Source organism: Brachionichthys hirsutus, chromosome 9 (genome assembly GCF_040956055.1).
Source record: "Brachionichthys hirsutus isolate HB-005 chromosome 9, CSIRO-AGI_Bhir_v1, whole genome shotgun sequence".
Lineage (NCBI taxonomy): Eukaryota > Metazoa > Chordata > Actinopteri > Lophiiformes > Brachionichthyidae > Brachionichthys > Brachionichthys hirsutus.
Genome location: NC_090905.1, coordinates 4,367,567 through 4,388,081, shown reverse-complemented (window position 1 = coordinate 4,388,081; position 20,515 = coordinate 4,367,567). Strand labels below are relative to the sequence as shown.

The 20,515-nt window shown below is 41.5% G+C and overlaps 2 protein-coding genes across 2 annotated transcripts; one reads left to right on the top strand and one right to left on the bottom strand.

Annotated features, from left to right (window-relative positions):
• The first annotated feature begins 2,641 nt into the window (after positions 1 to 2,641).
• Positions 2,642 to 11,236, top strand: jak3 (Janus kinase 3 (a protein tyrosine kinase, leukocyte)). The gene is made up of 23 exons (XM_068743646.1): positions 2,642 to 2,825; positions 2,947 to 3,064; positions 3,162 to 3,279; positions 3,621 to 3,766; positions 3,859 to 4,156; positions 4,333 to 4,452; positions 4,563 to 4,720; positions 4,796 to 4,907; positions 5,157 to 5,337; positions 5,670 to 5,794; positions 6,055 to 6,186; positions 6,280 to 6,367; positions 6,735 to 6,859; positions 7,201 to 7,339; positions 7,534 to 7,685; positions 7,854 to 8,004; positions 8,177 to 8,304; positions 8,860 to 9,049; positions 9,538 to 9,662; positions 9,962 to 10,134; positions 10,463 to 10,580; positions 10,650 to 10,763; positions 11,117 to 11,236. Exons 1-23 carry the CDS (start codon positions 2,642 to 2,644, stop codon positions 11,234 to 11,236), a joined length of 3,315 nt encoding a protein of 1,104 aa, XP_068599747.1.
• Positions 11,237 to 12,470: 1,234 nt separating this feature from the next.
• On the bottom strand, positions 12,471 to 15,880 carry LOC137899612 (N-acetyllactosaminide beta-1,3-N-acetylglucosaminyltransferase 3-like). Its single transcript, XM_068743647.1, is given in 4 exon segments — positions 12,471 to 14,141; positions 15,145 to 15,147; positions 15,740 to 15,787; positions 15,790 to 15,880. Coding segments are annotated over 4 exon segments (1,278 nt in total). The 3' UTR covers positions 12,471 to 13,005.
• Between the last annotated feature and the right edge of the window lie 4,635 nt (positions 15,881 to 20,515).

The following is a 20,515-nucleotide window of genomic DNA, read 5'->3' as shown; positions in this document are numbered from 1 at the left end:
GTGGATGTGTGTGTGTGTGTGTGTGTGTGTGTGTGTGTGAACTATCTGCTGTCAGTTTCCAAAATCTTTCCCTGCACCAGTCTATTATATAACGTGCAGTGAAAGGGAAATATTCAATACATCTGTTGGAAACATTGCGTGGCACAACGGTTAACTCTGATACCTCACAGCGTGAATGATTCCAGAGACACCTTTGGAATTGCTATGTGGACACTGGGAGAACATGCAAACTCCCGGCCACAAGTCGGATTCAAACCCGCAACCTCCTTGCTGTGCGACGCCAGCGCTTACCACTGCGCCACCGGGCTGCCCTCATTTTAATTTCCGATACGCAAAAGAAGATGACATAACATGTTTACTGTCATCATTTGATTATGGTCCTTTACAATATGGAAACCCGCAACAGCCTCATCAAGAGGATTAACCCAAACAATAGCTTCAAACCGAGGAAGAGAGCAAAAATAATGAACTTAATTAGTTAATTACGTTAACTGATTCTGCTTACATCTGACCCTTGGAAAGGTAAATCTGAAAGCACTATTTCGCATTGATCTGAGAAGACAGTTACGTACGACCTCGTGATCTTCCAGCGGAAGCCGCCGACCTCTGAGCAACGGTAAGGAAAAATCCCGCTTTTATCCACAATTTTAATGAATTACCTGAAACTATTTTGTAGTTCCAGACCCACCATTCTGGTTCACGGTCCCTCTGAACAAATCGCATCGGTGCAATTTGATGTCAAAGCTGTCAACACTCCTCAGAAAAACAAATCATTTTGTTTCTCGGTGTTGTGATATTTATACCATCAATTTCCCAATCAACAAATAAAAACGTCTTTACAAAGCGAGCCTCAGATAGTTCATAATGTCAAGATAATAAAAGTCAATATTTGTCAGTTGATCAAAACAAACTTGTTCCTGACGACCTCCTCAAAAGCATGCCAAGTTGTTGGCGCCTTTGTATTTTAATTACACACTGAGTTCTCTTGTGTTCACGCTGTTAATCAGCCAGGAAGCAAACGCAGACATGCCTAATAACATATCATCATTGTGGGATTCGATATTTATCTGTGGATGTGTGTGTGTGTGTGAACTATCTGCTGTCAGTTTCCAAAATCTTACCCTGCACCGGTCTATTATATAACGTGCAGTGAAAGGGAAATGTTCAATACATCTGTGGGAACGGTTAACTCTGATACCTCACAGCGTGAATGATTCCAGAGACACCTTTGGAATTGCTATGTGGAGCAGGTTTTTCCCATATAGTTGCTACACAATTAACTCCTCAGCTGTGTGATTACAAGCAGATCATTAAGTCTTAATTTATTTGGTGACTCCGAGGTAATGCCGAGGGCTGCAAGATTAATAATGCCGAACATTCATGCTCACACGCAAATGTTTTTGAAAACATATGGGCAATCATTTTAATTTCATTCATTCATTCATTTTCCAACCACCTATCTCAACTCAAACAATAGCTTCAAACCAAACGGAAGAGAGCATTAGTTAATTAAGTTAAGGAACATCTAATTCAGTTAAATAATAAATATTTGCATGCAGTTCCGAGCAGGTGCTGATCTAACAGCTCTAAGAGGAAACTGCACAAGTCCTCCTACACGAACGGGAAACCACAGACGTCAGCCGGTTCTTCTTTCCTGTAATGTCACAGGTTTCTGAACGGGGTTTTCTGCACAGAAGAGCTTTTGCTTTGAGGAAGAACAAATTGATGCCGACTTTGTGCTAAAACACGAGATTAATAATGGTAACCCTATATTATATTGATTGAAATAAATACATCTGATTCTGCTTACATCTGACCCTTGGAAAGGTAAATCTCAAAGCACTATTTCTCATTGATCTGAGAAGACAGCTACGTACGACCTCGTGATCTTCCAGCGCAAGCCGCCGACCTCTGAGCAACGGTAAGGAAAAATCCCGCTTCTATCCACAATTTTAATGAATTACCTGAAACTATTTTGTAGTTCCCATGTCCCACTAGGTGTTAAATATTTCCTAGCTCAAAACATATTTGATATGTAAGATGTTTTTATTTTATTTCTCCTTTTAAAATTTGAATAATAACACATAAAACCTAAAGTTTTTAATTATTCTACATTTCAGTGTTTAATGTTATGCATGTCAATTCAGTCAGTGGGTTGAAATCTGACTGACGCAATTATATCTCAACTAACTCAACTCTGCTCAACTAAATCAGGAAATTCTATTTGACTTCCTGTCAGCACTGTTCCTCTCTCTCTCTCTCTCTCTCTCTCTCTCTCTCTCTCACACACACATAGTGCAAACGCAGATGTCACAGAAGAACATTCTGGTAAAGAAGAGCAAATGACTGAGATGAAGCCTTCTGCTCAACAAATTTAAAGGTAAAATTAAAAACAAATACTTTCACTAATGTGCGCCATTTGATCTTTAACTATTTCACTATTTATGTTTGATACTGCTTATATATGTGTGTGTATGGCATATTTATGTATATGTATATGGCATTTCTGGCAGCGGTAATAATCAAGCATGCTACACGTGGTTTTAAAAACAGAAAGTCACAATAATCTATCAATTTCCTGTTAGAGTATGGCTGTCTGAAAATAATGATAATCTTGCTAATTTGATCCTCAGAGGTATCGATGGATCTCAGTGAAGAGGAGTTGAGTCCGTTGGTGGACCGGGACAGGGAAGGCACCCAGAGGTCCAGTTCTCGCACTGGTCCCAGTATAGAGGTGCACCTCTACTTCTTCCCAACAACAATACACATTCCATCCGGCCAAATCTCTGCTGAAAATGTCTGCATCCAAGCAGCCAAAACATGCAGTAAGTTCGTCTGTACAGTAAACCATTCTGTTTACTGACGCCCCTAAAAAACATCTTTTTAGGGGGGGCAGTCGCAATAGCATCATCTGATCAGTGATGCAAATGTGATCTTTTCTTACAGGAATTTTACCAGTATATTTCAGCCTATTTGGTTTGGCATCAGCTGATCTGTCATTCTGGTATCCTCCATCACACATGTTCAGCTCCGAAGACAACTTACAAGTCCACTTCAGAGTCAGGTATGTTAAAAGTAAAAAAAACAACAACCTTACCTTCACTCTCTTATCTCATAAAGCAGTGCACATTACAAATAATAGACTTATTTTGGGGGTTCAGGTTTTTTTTTGCAAACTGGATTGGTCAAGGCCCTCAAACATCGTACCGCTACGGTCTCACCCGAGACAGGATGGGTCCCGTCCTGGACTGCAGTGTCATCGATTATCTCTTTGCTCAGGTAAAGTCTGAAATATTTCACTGCTGTCACATCATTTCATGCTTTATTTTCTATTTGAATCTAGTTCATTGTATATTTGAAGTTTGCATGGATATATATCAACAATACTTTCACATTATAAATATTTTTTTATACGATTACATTTGAAACACTGACAGAACTGCTGCACGCAATGAAACACTGTTACGTTAAAGTTGAAAGTCCAAAGATTTTACTCATTCCAACCTCGTTTTCGTTTTTTCTTTTTAGGGAAATATTTAAATTATTTATTAATACTTATGACAATTCATCATCAATATCATTGTAGTCCATGTTAATATCTGATATCTCTGGGTTTGTAGGTACGAAGTGACTTTATTGCTAGCAAGGCAGGGGTGGCTCCACCTTTGAGCGCCCAAGGGAAATGCCTTGGCCTTGTCGTCCTGGACTTACTGAGAATGGCTGAGGAACGCCACTACAGCACGAAGGAGATCTGCAAGACTGTCAGGTAAATTTAGGATAATGTTTTTATTTCATTTTACATAACCTCACTAGGTTGATATCCAACAACAAAGAGCATCTATACTTTCCTCCTTTCAGCTACAAGTCATGCCTTCCTGAATCACATCGTCTTGACATACAGAAACGAAACCGTCTGGACCGTTTCCGAATCAGAAACACCCTGAAGGGTTTCTTAAAGAACCTTGGAACAAACTCAGTGGATGAGTGCAGCTTGAAGATCAAATACTTGATTGAACTGGCTGGCATTGAACCTTCATTGGGAAGTGAAACCTTCCGGGTGAATCCTTCTTGCTCCCAGTCCACTTTTTCTCTTTTGTGTGTTAATGGGGAAACAGGAATTCAAACCAGTGCGAGCTGTCATCCTGATGGTGCCCAGGTAAATGCAACTTAAAGCTTGGTTGGATGATCTAGGTGCTTCTTCCAGGGTAGATCTTAAGTTTTGAACTGGCAAGCCCGAGGTTTCTCTCACCATGATATCTGATAGTCTCATCTCAGCTAATGATGCCAGCCTGCCAACCATATTTTATATATCATGCCTTTATTTTCTTTTAGTGGCAGACCTTTTGCGATTTCAACGACATCATTGACATCAGTATAAAGGGGGCATGCCATGAACAGGGTCTCGAAGACAGCAGGATGGTGACAATCACCCGCAAAGACGACAAATGTTTGGTAAATGGGACATATTCGCATGCCAACACTTCCTTTTTTTTTTTTTTACATTAACTGAAATGATTTTATGCAACATATGCATGTCTGCCTTTCCTTAATTTGAACTATAGGAAGCCGAGTTCCAAAGCCTCAAAGCAGCACTTTCATTTGTCTCACTTGTCGATGGCTACTTCAGATTGATCACAGACTCTACCCATTACTTCTGTCATGATATCGCCCCCCCAAGTATTCTGCAGGGCATCAAAAGCCACTGTCATGGCCCAATCACGTGAGTTGCCGCTGAATTCGACACTGCACACATACATGCGCCTCTTTTAGATGCGTCTATATCGTCTTCAATCAGATCAGAGTTTGCAGTCCACAAGCTGAAAAAGTCCGGATTTAAAGGCGGCGCGTTCGTTCTGCGACAGAGTCCCGAGAACTACGACAACTTCTTCCTCACCGTTTGTGTTCAGGTAATGGCTCCTGCACAATCAGAGATGGACTTAAAAAAAAGTATCCTCATGGGTAAATTCAGCAAAATATATGAACTGAAACAAGCATGAAGGATATGCACAAAAGTCATTCCCACTTTTTTTTTTTTTTCACAATTTTGCACTCGGGATTTCTGCACTGATTAGTTTGTAGAATCGCTGTTCTAAATGAACATTAACATATTTTATTAACACTAAAAAACGTTATTTAAACGTTGTATTTTTTTGCAGACGCCACTTGGGCTTGATTATAAAGACTGCCTCATCATTAAGAGTGAGTTTTACAGTCTCCCCGGCGTCCGGAAATCCTTTTCCAGCTTAAGAGAACTCACCAGCTATTACCAACACAACAAGCTGCTGCTGGCTAAAGTGCCAGTGAAGTTGGGCCGCTGTTGTCCGCCCCGACCCCAAGGTGCCATTTCCCCACTTATGGATTCTGCTGTGTATTTATATGACTGTCTGCACTGTTTCTTTCACTACAATTTTCACAATGCATATAGGGTTTGTGTCTGTTTTTTTTATTTTCAGGTTGCATGAAAATAAAAACTTAGTTTAAAATAAATGAAATTCACATCTGTGCAAATTGATATTTTTACAAATCGTTTGTGGATCCATCATGATAACGTGCTATCTGAGTGTCTCTCCATACTGTAAGCCTCAGACAAGCTTGGGTTTGTCACGCTGTCCTCGCTTGAACCTTCGTTGGCTCTTGGACAACAATCGTGTCATATTCTTTTCCTGCAGAGCTCACAAATCTGATCATCATACGCAACAGCAGCTCCCTGGAAGCTCAAGGTTCTCCAACACATGACAGGAACAAATTCAGCCACATCCAGTTCCACATGATCAAATATGAAGACCTTAAGTTGGTTAGTGTTTGAACATTAGTTATAGTCTTCCACCAAAGTCATCGCCACTAATCAATCCGTGCATCATTGCACCGATATAGTGCGCACAATGTGATGTCATCACGATGGTGTTGCCTTATGGAGGTCTGGCTCATGTCCTGCAAACGTACTCTAGAATTGGGAATCATGTGTTTATCAATCGGCACACAAACTGTTATTTAAATATATTATATAGGATATATTATTAGTAACATTCTTTCTGCATGTGTTTTTACTGTCAGGATGAATGCCTTGGAAAGGGATCTTTCACTCGAATTTTCAAAGGCTACAAAACAGACATTCGTGATGGGGAGAGACATGAGACACCGGTTTTCCTCAAAGAGCTCGATGCCATCCACAAAAACTGCTGGGAGGTAAGATACACAAAACATTCAGCGGCTTATTTTTTTTCTGAGTCTTTTTTAGCATTACCCACGCATGATTAACCTGTAATTGCTTTCTGCTAGTCGTTCTTTGAAGCTGCTAGCCTGATGAGTCAGCTTTCACACAAACACCTCCTCCTTGTACATGGCGTCAGTGTTCACGGAGTAAAGAGTAAGTTCCAACCTTGAATTCCAGCGAGTGCTTTTGCACCATCTTCAGGAAGCAATTGTGTTTTATTCATTACATAAAAGTGTTATGTAACGATCGGCGTTGTGTAAACATAAATATTGAGGATTATTTTGAGCCTTTCTCTAAGTGAGATCTGATGGTATTTTGGTAACAGTTTAAAAATCCATTAACATGCTTTATTCCTTAAAATTCACAGTATAAATAAACAGAAAACAGAATAAATGAACAAATGAATCACTAAATAATTACATTAGATCCTCGTGTAACCCGGACTTAGCCTCTTTAATTATGTCTGTCTCTGTCTGGTTTGAAGTGCGGTTGCAGCAACTAACTTTGCTGTGCCTTCCAGACATTATGGTACAGGAGTTTGTCGAGTACGGGGCCCTTGACCTTTACCTGAAGAGGGGGAATTCTGTGTCAGTGAGCTGGAAACTTGACGTGGTCAAACAGCTCGCCTCTGTGCTGAACTTTCTGGTAAGATTATCTGTGATGATAATCACAGTGAGTAATGACGTAAGTTAGTTAAAACCAGCGGTTGAGGGTCACACAGTCTGATTTGGTGGTTTATTGTGAGTATTAAGGTTAGTCTCCAGGAAATAAATACATTCCAATTTTGATGTCTTGATTGGAAATGGATCAATCGTGCTGGAATAAAAGTGCTTGATGTGTATTTGTAAATTTAAAAAAAAAAAAACACACACACACATCTCTCGTTTCCATTATGCATACTCAGTTTGTGTTTGCTTTGTCTGAAAAAGAATTAATAAAGTAACAAATACAGAATGATTTAACATTAAAATATTACTGTTTTCCAGGAGGGAAAAAATATTGTTCATGGAAATATCTGCGCAAAAAATTTGCTGCTAGCCAGAGAAGGTGACCTGTCACAGGGCAGGCCTCCGTTCATCAAGCTCAGCGACCCAGGCATCAGCGTTGCCATGCTAGAAAAGGATGGTAAATCAAGAAGGGCTTTTCCCAACTCCTTGCATCTTGTATTAATATATATCCTTTTATGGATCGATCAGTAAGGATACAAAATGAATGCTATCTGTCAGGGTTAAAATGGCATAATTTTAACCTTCGTTCAGCTTATTCCATCTTGGAGGGATTTCAATATTTCGTAATATGCATGTCTGTGTATTTGTCAGTGATCCTGGACAGAATTCCCTGGATGGCCCCAGAGATGATCGAGGCTCCTGATAACATGACGCTGGAGTGTGATAAGTGGAGCTTTGGTACCACTGTGTGGGAAATCTTCAACAGTGGGAATAATCCACTGCAAGGCTGGGATTTAGATGAGGTGCTCCACCTTCATGTATTAAACAAACTGAGCTAACAGGTTCACTAAGTCCACTATAAATCAAGCTGTTTTTTCTTTTTTGTGACTTCATATGAACTAAAGTTTAAAAAAAACAATCATCAAAGAACTCACAATAAATGATACGCACTGCTGATGTGTTTTCTGTAGAAGTGGCAGTTTTATGAGAGCTTCCAGCAGCTGCCTCCCTCACAATGGACAGAGCTGGCTGATCTGATCGGTCTGTGCATGAACTACCAGCCCGCCTTCAGACCCTCCAGTCGCAGTATCATCCGTCAGCTCAACAGTCTCATCACTTCCGGTAAGGGTGTGCTGCTTGAACACTCCTCAAACATGACAAGTTCCTTTTCCTTATTTCAGTTCAATTAAAAAAAAAAAACCACCGAATTTAGTTACCGGTAGTTTTATTGAATTAATTAATGCCACAATTTACAGAAAGCGATTCTAATGTGAAATGCCTCTTTGTCTGCCAGACTATGTGACATTGCACTCCACTGACCTCGTCACGCAGACTCCTGCGTGGCGAGCCCTCAGCGCCACTCAGTACAACCAGACGTTGTTTGAAGAGAGGCACCTACGCTACATCTCTCTTCTGGGAAAAGTAAGTCTGAATGCAACGGTACTTACAGCATATACTGCAGAGCATTTTGTGCAAATACTGAAGGATGAATTAAAGCCACTGATATACAAAAACATTAAACATTAAACACAATTGGACCATTGTGTCTGCAATAAAGATTTGATTGATTGATTGATTGATTAAAGAACGAGCTGCAATGGACTCTTGTGCTGCTCAAGTCTTTAATCAGCAGTGAAAAAACGAATCTGTGACAGAGTGCATGCCAACCTTTAAGCTTCAAACACGTCAGCTATGGGTGAAAATACATTCATTTGTTTCAAATGTTGCATCACCACCCACATATTTCCATGCCTCCTTTTCCTTGGCACTTATTCTTCCACAAGAGGGTAGTATGGACAGTAACAAAACAGGGTGGGGGTCGGAGGTGTCATTTATGAAAAGCACTAAATACATTTTGTAAAAATGGAAGCTTCTCATTATGTGAGACCAAGATTTTATTCACAAGCTGTCTCTTTGCACGACTCCCCTCATCGTTACCTTTTTAAATGACAACTGAGTGATTCTAACCTTTTCCAGGGAAACTTTGGCAGCGTCGAACTTTGCAGATATGACCCACTGGGCGATAACACAGGCGAACTGGTTGCTGTGAAGAAGCTGCAGCCCAACAAGCAGTCGACCATGGAAGATTTCAAGAAGGAGATCAACAGCCTCAGTGTTTTTCACTGTGACTACATCGTCAAGTACAAAGGAGTCTGTTATAGCGCAGGTAAATAAAATAAAAAAATAATATAACCCTATCCCTGTGAAAAATCTGAGTATTCATGAACCCAGGCTTTACTTCTGAATATAACATCAATTTCACACGTGTGGCTTACATTTTTTTTTTAAAGTTAAATCCGGTCTGTCTTTAATCTTGACAAAGTTGACTGTAAAGAGTCAAAAGTATTACATAGCCAAAATACTATTTTGTGTGGGTTAGCGGCTATTCTCTTTGTGTGTCCCACATTTGATTCTCTGCAAAAAAGCAAGTCATGCAGAACAGAAGTGTCTATCTCTACATTTTCCAAGCAAAGTTTCACAGTGACACGCAAAACTTCTCTTTCAAATGCAAACAAGTAAAAGTAATGGTAACAGATGCTGAAACTGCAGTAATGTACTTATCAAAATATGCTTTGTTACATGAAACGCCTGTGAGTTTTTTCTCAGTTTTGAAGTTGTTTTTTTTCTTTGGTTTTATTTTTTGCCTGTGTACAGGTCGCCTCAGTATGAGCTTAGTAATGGAGTACCTGCCCTACGGCAGCCTCATTGGCTACTTGGATGGTAAACGTCAAAATGTCAACACCAGGCGGATGCTGCTTTTTGCCTCCCAGATCTGTAAGGTAAGAGTCAGCTGAAATGTTTGTCATCACAACACGGAGCCTTGTCTCCGTGACCATCACTTGCCACCTCTCATATATCTACACGTGTCTCAAGCAAGGACAGGGCGGAGCTTGCCATTTGTACTGAATTTGAATTTTGTTGATGTTTTCCATAGCGCCCCTTTTTAGGTATCCAGGTTGCAGAATGATGTTTAATTGACGCACAAAGTGAGCTGTCTGTCTGTGTAACTTCATGGATCTTTTTAGGTTCACTATTCACAAAATAGCTCCTTTCTAAAGTCTTTTCTTTGTGTTTCTAGGGCATGGAGTACCTGCAGTCCCTGCGGTATGTGCACAGAGATCTTGCGGCCAGAAATATCCTCGTGGCCAGTGAGTCACTGGTGAAAATCGCTGATTTTGGTCTGACCAAGGTTATTCCTTTCGACAAGGAATATTACCGAGTCACCCAGCCTGGAGAGAGCCCCATCTTCTGGTAGCTTACCTGATGTTTGAATACCCAAAATTAATTCAATCCAAATTATTCAAACACAAATCTGTCGCTTTCCGCTACCAAGATTTCACAATTTTTCCACTAAACTAAGTTAATCAGCTGTGTGTAATCTTCTAATCGACCTATGCAGCAGTGCGTTTCCTAAAAAATAAGAACAAATTTCCTGAGAAGTAACATAAAAATTCCGGCAAAGAATGTTGTGTATTTTAAACTAATGTGCATCATTCATTGTCATGACACCCACACGATATGCTTGAATCTGTCCTGAATTGATTATTATTTTCCACACACTGATCATCTAATAATGCAGGTATGCTCCAGAATCCCTCAGTGAGTCCAGATTCTCCCAGAAGTCAGATGTATGGAGTTTTGGAGTTGTTCTTCATGAGCTGTTTTCCTACTGTGACATGAACTCCAACCCAAAAAGAGTAAGATTTATTACACACATGTTTAGAATGCTGCTGTTACGTTTACCCATTTTAATGTCTTTGTTATAGCTGTACATGCAGGAGATTGGATTTAATGTGCAGAGTCCATCCATTTCAATGCATCTGACCAACATACTTAAGAATAACTGGAGGTTGCCAGCTCCTCCGGACTGTCCACCCAAGGTATGCTAATTATTAGTCATTAAAAACAGCAATCGTTCTGGAAGACGCTCATCATCATCATTTTAATTGGATTCAATGTATTTTATATGACGTCAGTGTCCTTTTACGTCAGTCATAGGATATCAGAGTAAATGACCCCAAAGTGCTTCCCAGAAAATTCTTTGATTTTCCTCTTTTCTAACAATCTTTATGTTTATATTGTTTGACAGTAACACTATTTTCCTCTATAGTCACTAAACTACTGCAAAAATTGTTGCCCTGAAAAAATACTCATTGCAACTTTTATACTATATATTCTGTCTGTATATCCAACATGTACAACAAAAACGTTTATGTGTCTCTTCTTGTAACAGGTGTATGGCTTGATGAAGGAGTGCTGGGCTTACAACTTCAAGGAGCGCCCTTGTTTTTCAAGTTTGGGAAACCAGATTGAAATGATCTCACAGGATGAGAGAGAGAACCCCAAAGGCTGATGAAAAAGGAACCTTTGTTGAAACTTACATAAAATGTAATTTATGTGAGGAAATTCACTTTACTCACAAGAGTAGCTCAAAAAAGTATGTCTTTTGAAAACTTCAATCAGCTACTTTAATGCCCAACATATTAGAGCAATACATATATTTACATGTTAAACAGAGTAAGCAGGGGAAAAAAATCTGACACTGCATAAATGATAATTGATAGTGCTAGTGCCTAGGCAAGAACTTTGTCAACAAATAATTAAAAGGGTATCTACCCTCCAAATACTGTAGAATTTAGGAAGTATAAGCTTGATAGCAAAGTGGTAATATGCATATTTACATTTAATATTTTCCTTTCTACATTTATGCTGTGGTAATACAATGTTGTTGCGAAGAAGCACTCCAGGTTCATCTCAGCCTGATCTCATCCGTGTCCGTTGAGACTCCAGTCTGGCCTCATCTGTCAACCTGTCGATCACCATTGTGAACAAGAAGGGGCTCAGAGCTGACCCTTGATGCATCCCACCTTCCTGCTTTTTTATGTACGTGTGGCATTGTGCATATGGGGCTAGACGATTGTTGCCAACAAAGCCACTTTAGGACTTTCAACCTAAAGATCTATTTTGTGTTCCTTTGGTTCCCAGCTCGTTTTAGCAGGTTTCCCACCCACAGGTCCGCTCACAGTGAAAACCAGCACAGCAGTTAATAATTCAAAATATTTATTTAAGATGTCCTTAAAAACACTCTACAAACAAAACTAACAAATGAAAAGGAAAGACAAGCAGTGACGGTCTACGGCCAACCTGCCTTCGACGGGGAAAACACAAATGAGGACGCTGGAACGAGGGAGGGGAAGCACCTATATACGCCCCCCCCCCCCCCCAATCAGTGGTAAATGGGCCACAGGTGCTCCCTCCCACACCTGCCTACCTAATTACATCCCATCCGGTTACATACGCTTTTGGATTTTTAAATTTAATGTATATCTTGAGTCAATTGATTTAATATTTTTCTTAATTGCATGCTTTTATTGTTGCTTTTCTTTTTATTATTGTTGCCAAATGTTGCCTGCTGTGACTCAAGAATATACAAGAACATAAATCTAAAAATAAACATTCATAAATAGACGCAAGTTAAAATGAGGAATATCCAAATGATAGTTTTTCTTTTTGACAGTAAATGTATAAATAAAACAAAGTGTGACAAACTAAATATATTTATCATATAATTTATTCAGTGAGCAATTAACCCTGAAAACTTCAGCGCCCTTGTTGAAAATCCCCAAACATACCTTGTAATTTGCATGTAGTCATACTATATATTATTATATGAAGTATGAAACATCGGACATCAAACTCTATACAACACAAAACGTTATGAATGCATGTATGGATATCTTAATTTATTTATGACTGGACATAAACATATAAATTCCCCAGACACATTCCAATCCCTGTCAAATATAATGTATAACAATATAATAATATTAAGACATTAAAATGGTCATGGCACTTATAGAGAGCTTTCTACACCTTCGCGGTGCCCAAAGCGTTTTACAATTAAGCCTCACATTCACCCATTCACACTCCAGGGGGCGACTGCTGCCATGCTTTAAATTATAATCTGCAAAATAAAAACATCATACGTAAATAAAGCTATCTATTGCAGCAGCTCATAACAGCAAATGTAATGTATTAATACAATTAAACATTGTCATTCACGGGCCGTGATCTAAAGCAACATTAGTGTGTATTTTGCCTGACAGTACCTGAAGTGTAAACCTACCAAAATGAACTCTTGGAGGAAACACATTTCAGGTTGGGATCATTTAGTCTGTGCCATAAGAGATACAAGTGAGGTGGGGGGAATCTGTGCACCACCAACATCTCTCTATAATAACAAGGATCGTGTGCATCTATTTTCCTAGAGGGAATGTGAAATCCTAGAGTACTCACACCAAAATGGGAAGTAGGAGAAAGTCCTGCTTTGGCCAGACACATCCCCATGTAAACATCATCAATGGGAAGAATGGTAATAGACCGGGACACATTGTATATAACTGAAGCTGTGTGGCCCGACAAGAGGAAGCCCCCACCCCCACAGTAGGGGGGGTATGAGTTTGGTTTGTGCACTTGAACTGGAATGAAATATTTGCTCTGTGACCACCTCATGGGTCGAGCATATTGAATCAAATGGCCAGTAAAGAGGTGCTTGCTTCCATTATTATTCTCAAGGCTTTGGAGAAAGTCCACCATGTTGTCTGGGTGGGCGAAGACGTCGTCGTCACCATTCAGCAGGAAGCGGACGTTTGGGCAGCTTCTTTCCATCCATTCCAGGAAGAGGATCTGCTTCAAGGTGAGGTTAAAGAGGGAGTCCATGAAGTCCCACTGGAGGATGTCGCCGTACTGGCGATGCTCCAGCTCCAGGAGTTCGTTCAGTCTCCTTTTCTCAAAACCTGAATCTGACGTTCCAGATATGAAGAGCCTTCGAATCCACACGCCGTTGTACGACCGCTCTTTAGCCCAGGTTTTGCGCAGCACCTCTCTGCGGTCGTAGTTCAGAGGAGAGCTTTTAATCACCAACAGAAGGAAGACCTCTGCTGATTTATCAGGTCCTCCGCATTTGTCCGGAAGGTCCAGCAGCATGGGGAAGTGGCGACAGTGACGATGGTAGAGGAAATCCTTGATGCCTCGAGGAAGAGCTCTGAAGCCTCCTATATTATGTAAAGATGTATTTTGTTGGCATCGTTCCCAAGGGTGTACATAGGAGTTGTTCTGGGGTGACTTGGCTGGACTGTCTTCGCTCACGTCTTGGACAACAACGGTCTTTTCATCATTTTTCGAGAACTGAACAAGGTAGAGAGGAGTTCCCAAAAGCAACAAGACAACTCCTGTTTTGACTCCTCTCAGCATTAAAACTCTGCAGTCAAAAATGAAAAAAAGGTTTTATCATTAGCACGGAAATAAACGATCACATAGAGGAATAATGAGGGGAATAAACCTTTCCTTTGTTATTTTGCCAGACTAAGATCTCCCGGTGTGTGAGTATTCATTCACACCGTCACTCCCACACCGGTGGAGCAGCCACTGGGGGCAAATTTGTGCTTCAGTATCTTTCTCAAGGATAGGTTGAAATGTTGGCTGCAATGCTGGGACTTGAACCACCGACCGTCTGATAAGCAGACGACCACTCTACGACTGAGCCTTAGTTTACATCAGAATCAGAATCAGAATCAGAAGTGGTTTCTTGCCATTGTCAGTGAGGGTTCACAGACTAGGAACGTTGCTCGGTGAAGTCGTGCTACGTTAAAAAACAAACAACACAGAACGCACGAGAGCACCAGGGCGACCGTAGTTATTACAGATATACAGTCACTGTTGAATCCGAGCAGCATTGTAAAACTGTTTGACTTAAAAGGACAGTCTGTAGTTTACCCTTGTCTTAAATGTCGAGCTGGTCGAGCAGGTCATGGTGTGATCATATGACAGGTGGCGTGATAAATCATCCTAAATCAGGCTAATCCATGTAATCCCGCTAATACTTGTTAAATATAGGAAGAATTTTTAGATGTAATTCTTTCCCTGGGAGTAAATATTACTTAATACTTAATTCAATATTTTTGCATACAATCCCAATGAAATTTAAATTAATAATTTAGCTTTTGGTTAGTTGAAATTACTAGGAAAATATTTTGTCTGAATAATCTTGATTCTTTTTTTCCTCATTGATATCCTGTAATTCATATTCTTAATTTTATTGTGTGAAAGGAAAGTAGTGAAAGTAAACACTGGATATGTATTTGCAGGTTTTTAACACTGTAAGGGGGGGTTGCTTTGTGGCGCTTGTACTCTATTAAGTAATTTGACTCATGGAAACATTCCTGCGTTACCGGTTTGACACGAAAGTGCTCTTTATAAAACATCCTAAACCGTGAAATCCGATCAAGCGTGGATTTAGCGTGAATTTCCTGCAGGACTCGGACAACGACTGTGCGCGGCCGGAATGGATGGAAAGAAAGTGCTCCAAAAGCAGGAGAAAATATTTTGGTAATGTTAGAGTTTCCTAAACTCTCCCCGGTTCTTTAATCCCAAGGTGCATCATCAATGTCTGGTAAAGGTCAGACATTTATATTTAAACAACAATTCAGTTACAAGTTGGTGAGGAAAATCAGTTGTGGAATTCCATCCAATATGGAAATTCCCTACAGTAAAACGCAGCGTGACGCGTGCACGTAGCCCACATTTTACAAGGTGCACCTTATTGTGACTCATCGTCTTCTATGAGGTTTCATTTGAAGATGATTAAAATATGCCATTATCATTATTATTATTATTATTTAATTTTTTTTTAAAAAAATTCAAAGCCAGAATTTAAAATGCCCAAAGCAACAAATTTATGATAAACTGCAGGTCTCTGTTATAGAATGTAAAATCATAATAAATGTGCTGGTGCTTTGAATAATGGAGGAAAAGTTAAGGTTTCTCATCTCACCTTCAAAACATTTTCTAAATCAACTTTCAAATGAGCGCAGATGTGTAAAATATATGGATCCATTATTCACAGAAACGTGTAGCTCGTAATTAAATTAGGTAATACATACCTTAACATATTAAAAGATCTACTTGAGCGCTGCAAGGTTATTCCCATGAGTCCCATTTCACTGTGAGGCTGAGACTGTCCCTGGAAAAGTAAAAGATTCACAGATGGGCGTTCTTTGCCCTGAGTCTGGCTAACGAGGCGGCCTTATGGCAAGAGACGGCAGGCTGCAAAAATTAGATGACTTCATCTATGCCGTAATGAAATGTAGAAACACTTCTATTGAAATTCAAATCTAGGAATGACGGGGGAGGCATCAGATCCCGACTCCAAACAGGAATGCAAACAACCTGGTTTTTGTTTGTTCTTGGCTTTCACACTGGGGTGTACGTTTGTGTAACGGGTGTGCCTCTGTTCATCATTAGAGTAATGTTGATTTGGGCCACATCCGTTAACCCTAGTGATCTCTGCGTTGTGTTCTTTGTTTGCTGTACTGCATGAAGAAAGGACCAGGAAACGGCGCTGACCACTGGAAGCAGTTTACTGGCAATTCTGCACAAATAATAGAAAATAAAAACGTTCTTGTCACATGTAGCCTCGTCTCCCATGCACGTGTCACTCATCGGTCGCCTGCTCCTCAGATCCTCAGTACAGACTCCGGCAGCTTATACAGTGCATATACATTTTGAAATAAAATACATGAATTGCATCTTCAACATCCAGGGTAACTTAATACATAAACATTGGTTAAATGAGTTGCACATACCTGCACAAATAATAGAAAATAAAAACGTTCTTGTCACATGTAGCCTCGTCTCCCATGCACGTGTCGCTCATCGGTCGCCTGCTAGCAAGTGAAACCTGAGATGTTTTAGCTAGCTCTCACAGTGACTTGCTAACAGACACAGAACGCACTTTACATGGGTTGCCCCATACATGTTTACTCTTTAACGTAAACGTAAACAATTTCGCCATGAATTTATATATATTTGAGTGCCCAAATGATATTATATGTGGACGAGCGCAGCTCTGCACCTACCTCCTCAGATCCTCAGTACAGACCGAGAGAGGCGCTGCGCGTACGTGACAAACTGCACTCTCCGTTCTCTTAAAGTGACAGTACCGGCAGGAATGTGCAACTCTTACAACATTAATTAATAATTAAATAAGGCTAGAACTTGCCTCGAAATGCGAAATGGTTATAAAACATAACATAGTGAAGGATTTGGTGAAGTTCAATTACAAAAATAAAAGTATAATTTTCCCCTGGTTACAATCACCCCTCCTGAAATTCACCAACATCCTGAACAGTACTTACAGGACGTAAAGGAGGATATGCCCATCTCGAAACAGGCCGTCACAAGCCATTGATGGACCTAGTCCATAAACCAACTAAGAAGTCGCCTCTTGTCAAGGCTCAGAAAATAAAGAGATAGATCAAGTCTCAATAATTTCTTAGGTAAGTGTGACGCCTTGTACGCCACACTGTGCCCGGACCCAAACCACATTTCTCAGACATAAAAATGTAACCAAGGGTAATGAAAAAAAATAGACAAAAAAAAAAGAAAACCAAATCAAATCACTCAAACATTCTTAGAACCTCTGAACAAAGGTACCTGCACCATAGATTCAATCAACCTGTTCACAGACTTCACTAACCTCCCTGCACGGGTTCTCACTCGTGTACCGTCTCCTGGGCCTGAGTCAGAGTCAGCTGGAACTGAGATCAGTGAACGTGTATCTGTCACAGAGTCATGGTCAGGTAACACTGGAACAGGGTGACAGTCATTTGTGGGTGGTGGACTTGGTGGAACTGGATCAACACCAACAATAGTCGAGTCCTGTATGGTCCCTCGCTCATCCTGCGTGGATATGGCAGAGATATTGTCAGCACCGTCCATATCATCACTGAGCAGAGAAAAGTCCACATCCAACTCATCTTGAGTGCCAGGCAGAGGCAAAAAGTTCACATTGAGCAAAAGATTCCTGTGTACAATTTTTGTGCGCCCATCCACATCAATAATCTTGTAAACGTGAATGTTGGGGTTCGCATCAACAACAGTGTACACTTTGTCTTCCCACTTATCAGCAAGTTTCCTCTTCCCTCGTTCACCCTTATTTGCAACCAAAACCCGATCCCCCACGGACAAGGAAGTTCCTTTGGCACGTTTGTCGTATTGTTTGGCCTGGTGCTGCTGTTCAGAGGACGCATGCTGCTGGGCAATATCCATTGCACATTTGAGTGAAAAAAGCAAGGTATTGGCATACGAATCATAGTCCGCAACAGTGGGGTCGCTCAAAACCTGCCTGAACATTATGTCAACTGGCAACCTTGGGACACGGCCAAACATCAGGAAAAATGGCGCGTAGCCAGTGGTTTCATGAACAGTAGCGTTATAGGCGAAAGTGAGGGATTGAATCTGTTGTGGCCACTGTTGTTTGTCTTTCAGAGGAAGGGTCCGGAGCATATTGCCCAAGGTGCGATTGAAGCGCTCAGTGCCCCCATTCCCCATAGGGTGGTACGCAGTAGTGTGGGACTTAGCAACCCCTGACAACCTGAGAAGTTCTGCTATCAAGTTGCTTTCGAAATTAGTGCCCTGATCTGAATGAACTCTCTCAGGAAAGCCGTAGACACAGAACACATTATTCCAGAGTTTTCTAGCAACCTGTTTCGCTGTCTGGTTGGCACAAGGGAAAGCATGGGCCAGCTTGGTAAAATGGTCAGTAACCACCAGAACATCAACTGACCTCTGTTTGTTGTCCTCCGCTGACCAAAAATCTATACAAACCAGCTGCATCGGTGCAGAGCTCCTGATACTCTCAAGCGGGGCTCGAGCAGACGGTTCTGGAGACTTTCCAAAAACACACCTCGGGCAGCATTTGACACTCTCCCGAACATCTTTCTCCATTCCAGGCCAGTAAAACCGTTGCCTTGCTAGTGACAGGGTGCGGTCCTGGCCCTGGTGACCAGCCATGTCGTGGAGGCCCGACAGTGCTGTGTCCTTCAGATTGCGTGGCAGAACATACTGGAAACGTTTCTGTTTACACAGAAGATCACGTGCCACTCTGTACAGTACATCGTCACGAACAACCAACCTGTCCCACTGCTTCAGCAATCTGAGCACCTGAGGGCTCGCGCCAAACCTTTCTCGCCTAGATGGACGTCTCTTCGCTGTAACAAAAGGCAACACTGTGGAAATTACTTCATCCTGTTGTTGGCTCGACCGAAGATCTGTGATAGCTAAGACTGGTAGAGCATCCTGAACAATAGATAACTGCTGGACATGTTGGACCAGAGAGACTGCCCTAGACTCGGCTGCACTAACCCACTCGCTATGGGACTGACAGAGTGCTTTAACCTCAGCTGAACTGCACATGACTTTGTCAGACACAAGAGCCGATGGACTAAGAGCTTGAACCTGGCAGCTGACTCTGAAAACATCCTGCACAGACTGCTCACCTATCTCATCAGCCTCCCGGACCAGTGAAGAGTAGGGCTCTGACAAAAGTCTCTGATCAAGGCGTTTCGCAAAAAGGATCACGGCTAAGCGCATCTGCTACCACATTACCTTTCCCCGGCAAATGTCTGAGATCAAAGGAGTACGACGCGAGCTTCGACACCCAGCGGATCTCACAAGCATCGAGCTTCGGTTTTGTGAGGAGGTATGTTAGCGGATTATTATCCGTCCACACTGTGAAACTCCACCCTTTCAGCCAGTGGGAAAACTTTTCACAAACACTCCACTTTAGGGCAAACAGTTCAAGTCTGTGTGCTGGGTACCGCCGCTGTGCCGCACTTAGAGTTTTGCTCGCAAAAGCAACTGGTCTGGCCTTAGTCTCACCCTTGGGCACTTGAGACAGCACAGCACCAAGGCCGTCCAGTGAAGCATCAGTTGACAAAATGAATGCTCCATAAAAATCTGGATGGGCAAGAACCACACACCCCAAAAGCATTGACTTCAACCGCTCAAAAGCCTCAACGCACTCATCACTCCAGTCTGCAGGGGTGAGTTTGCGGAAGGCGCTCTGCAATCTCTTTGTCTTTGCTAACCTTCCCCTTCTCTTTTGACCAGCCGTCAGTGCAAACAAGGGCTTTGCGATGGAGGAACAGTTGGGGATAAAATTTTGGTAATAAAACACCATGCCAAGAAACGATTTGATACGCCGGACTGAAGGCGTGCAGTTATCATCCTCCATGAGATCAGTGACATTCATGTTTGTGATAACCTCAACTTTTGAGGGATCTACAGCCACACCTGTACCATCGATGACATGGCCAAGGAACCCCACCTTCTCTCTCAGGAAATGACATTTTTTGGGGGCCAGCTTCAGATTGTTTTCCCTGAGTCTCTGGAAAACTGTTCGGAGTCTTGACAGGGCCTCATCCTCTGAAGGTGCAAAAACAAGGAGATCATCAAGGTAACAAAGGAGTTTTGAAAAGCTCAAGTCCCCAAATATTCCAACCATCATCCTCATAAAAGACGCAGGACTGTTGCATAGACCCTGTGGCATGCGATTGTATTCATGCAACCCTAAAGGAGTTGTGAAAGCAGTATATTTCTTGTCCTCCTCATGCAATGAAACATTATAGAAGCCTGCGGTCAAGTCCATTGTACCAAACAGGCAGTTGCCACCCAGAGCAGCCAAACAGTCAGCCTGGTGAGGGAGAGGGTGGGCGTCTTTCAAGGTGCGGGCATTTAACCACCTAAAGTCTGTACAAATCCTTAAACCGCCATCTTTTTTCCACACCATGAC

Bases quoted from the DNA above. Each gene is read 5' to 3' on its own strand.
- jak3 (XM_068743646.1), top strand. From the start codon at position 2,642: ATGGATCTCAGTGAAGAGGAGTTGAGTCCGTTGGTGGACCGGGACAGG. The intron at 5,795-6,054 runs GTTAGTGTTTGA...TTTTACTGTCAG, and splicing joins AATATGAAGACCTTAAGTTG to GATGAATGCCTTGGAAAGGG. The intron at 7,340-7,533 runs GTAAATCAAGAA...TGTATTTGTCAG, and splicing joins TGCCATGCTAGAAAAGGATG to TGATCCTGGACAGAATTCCC.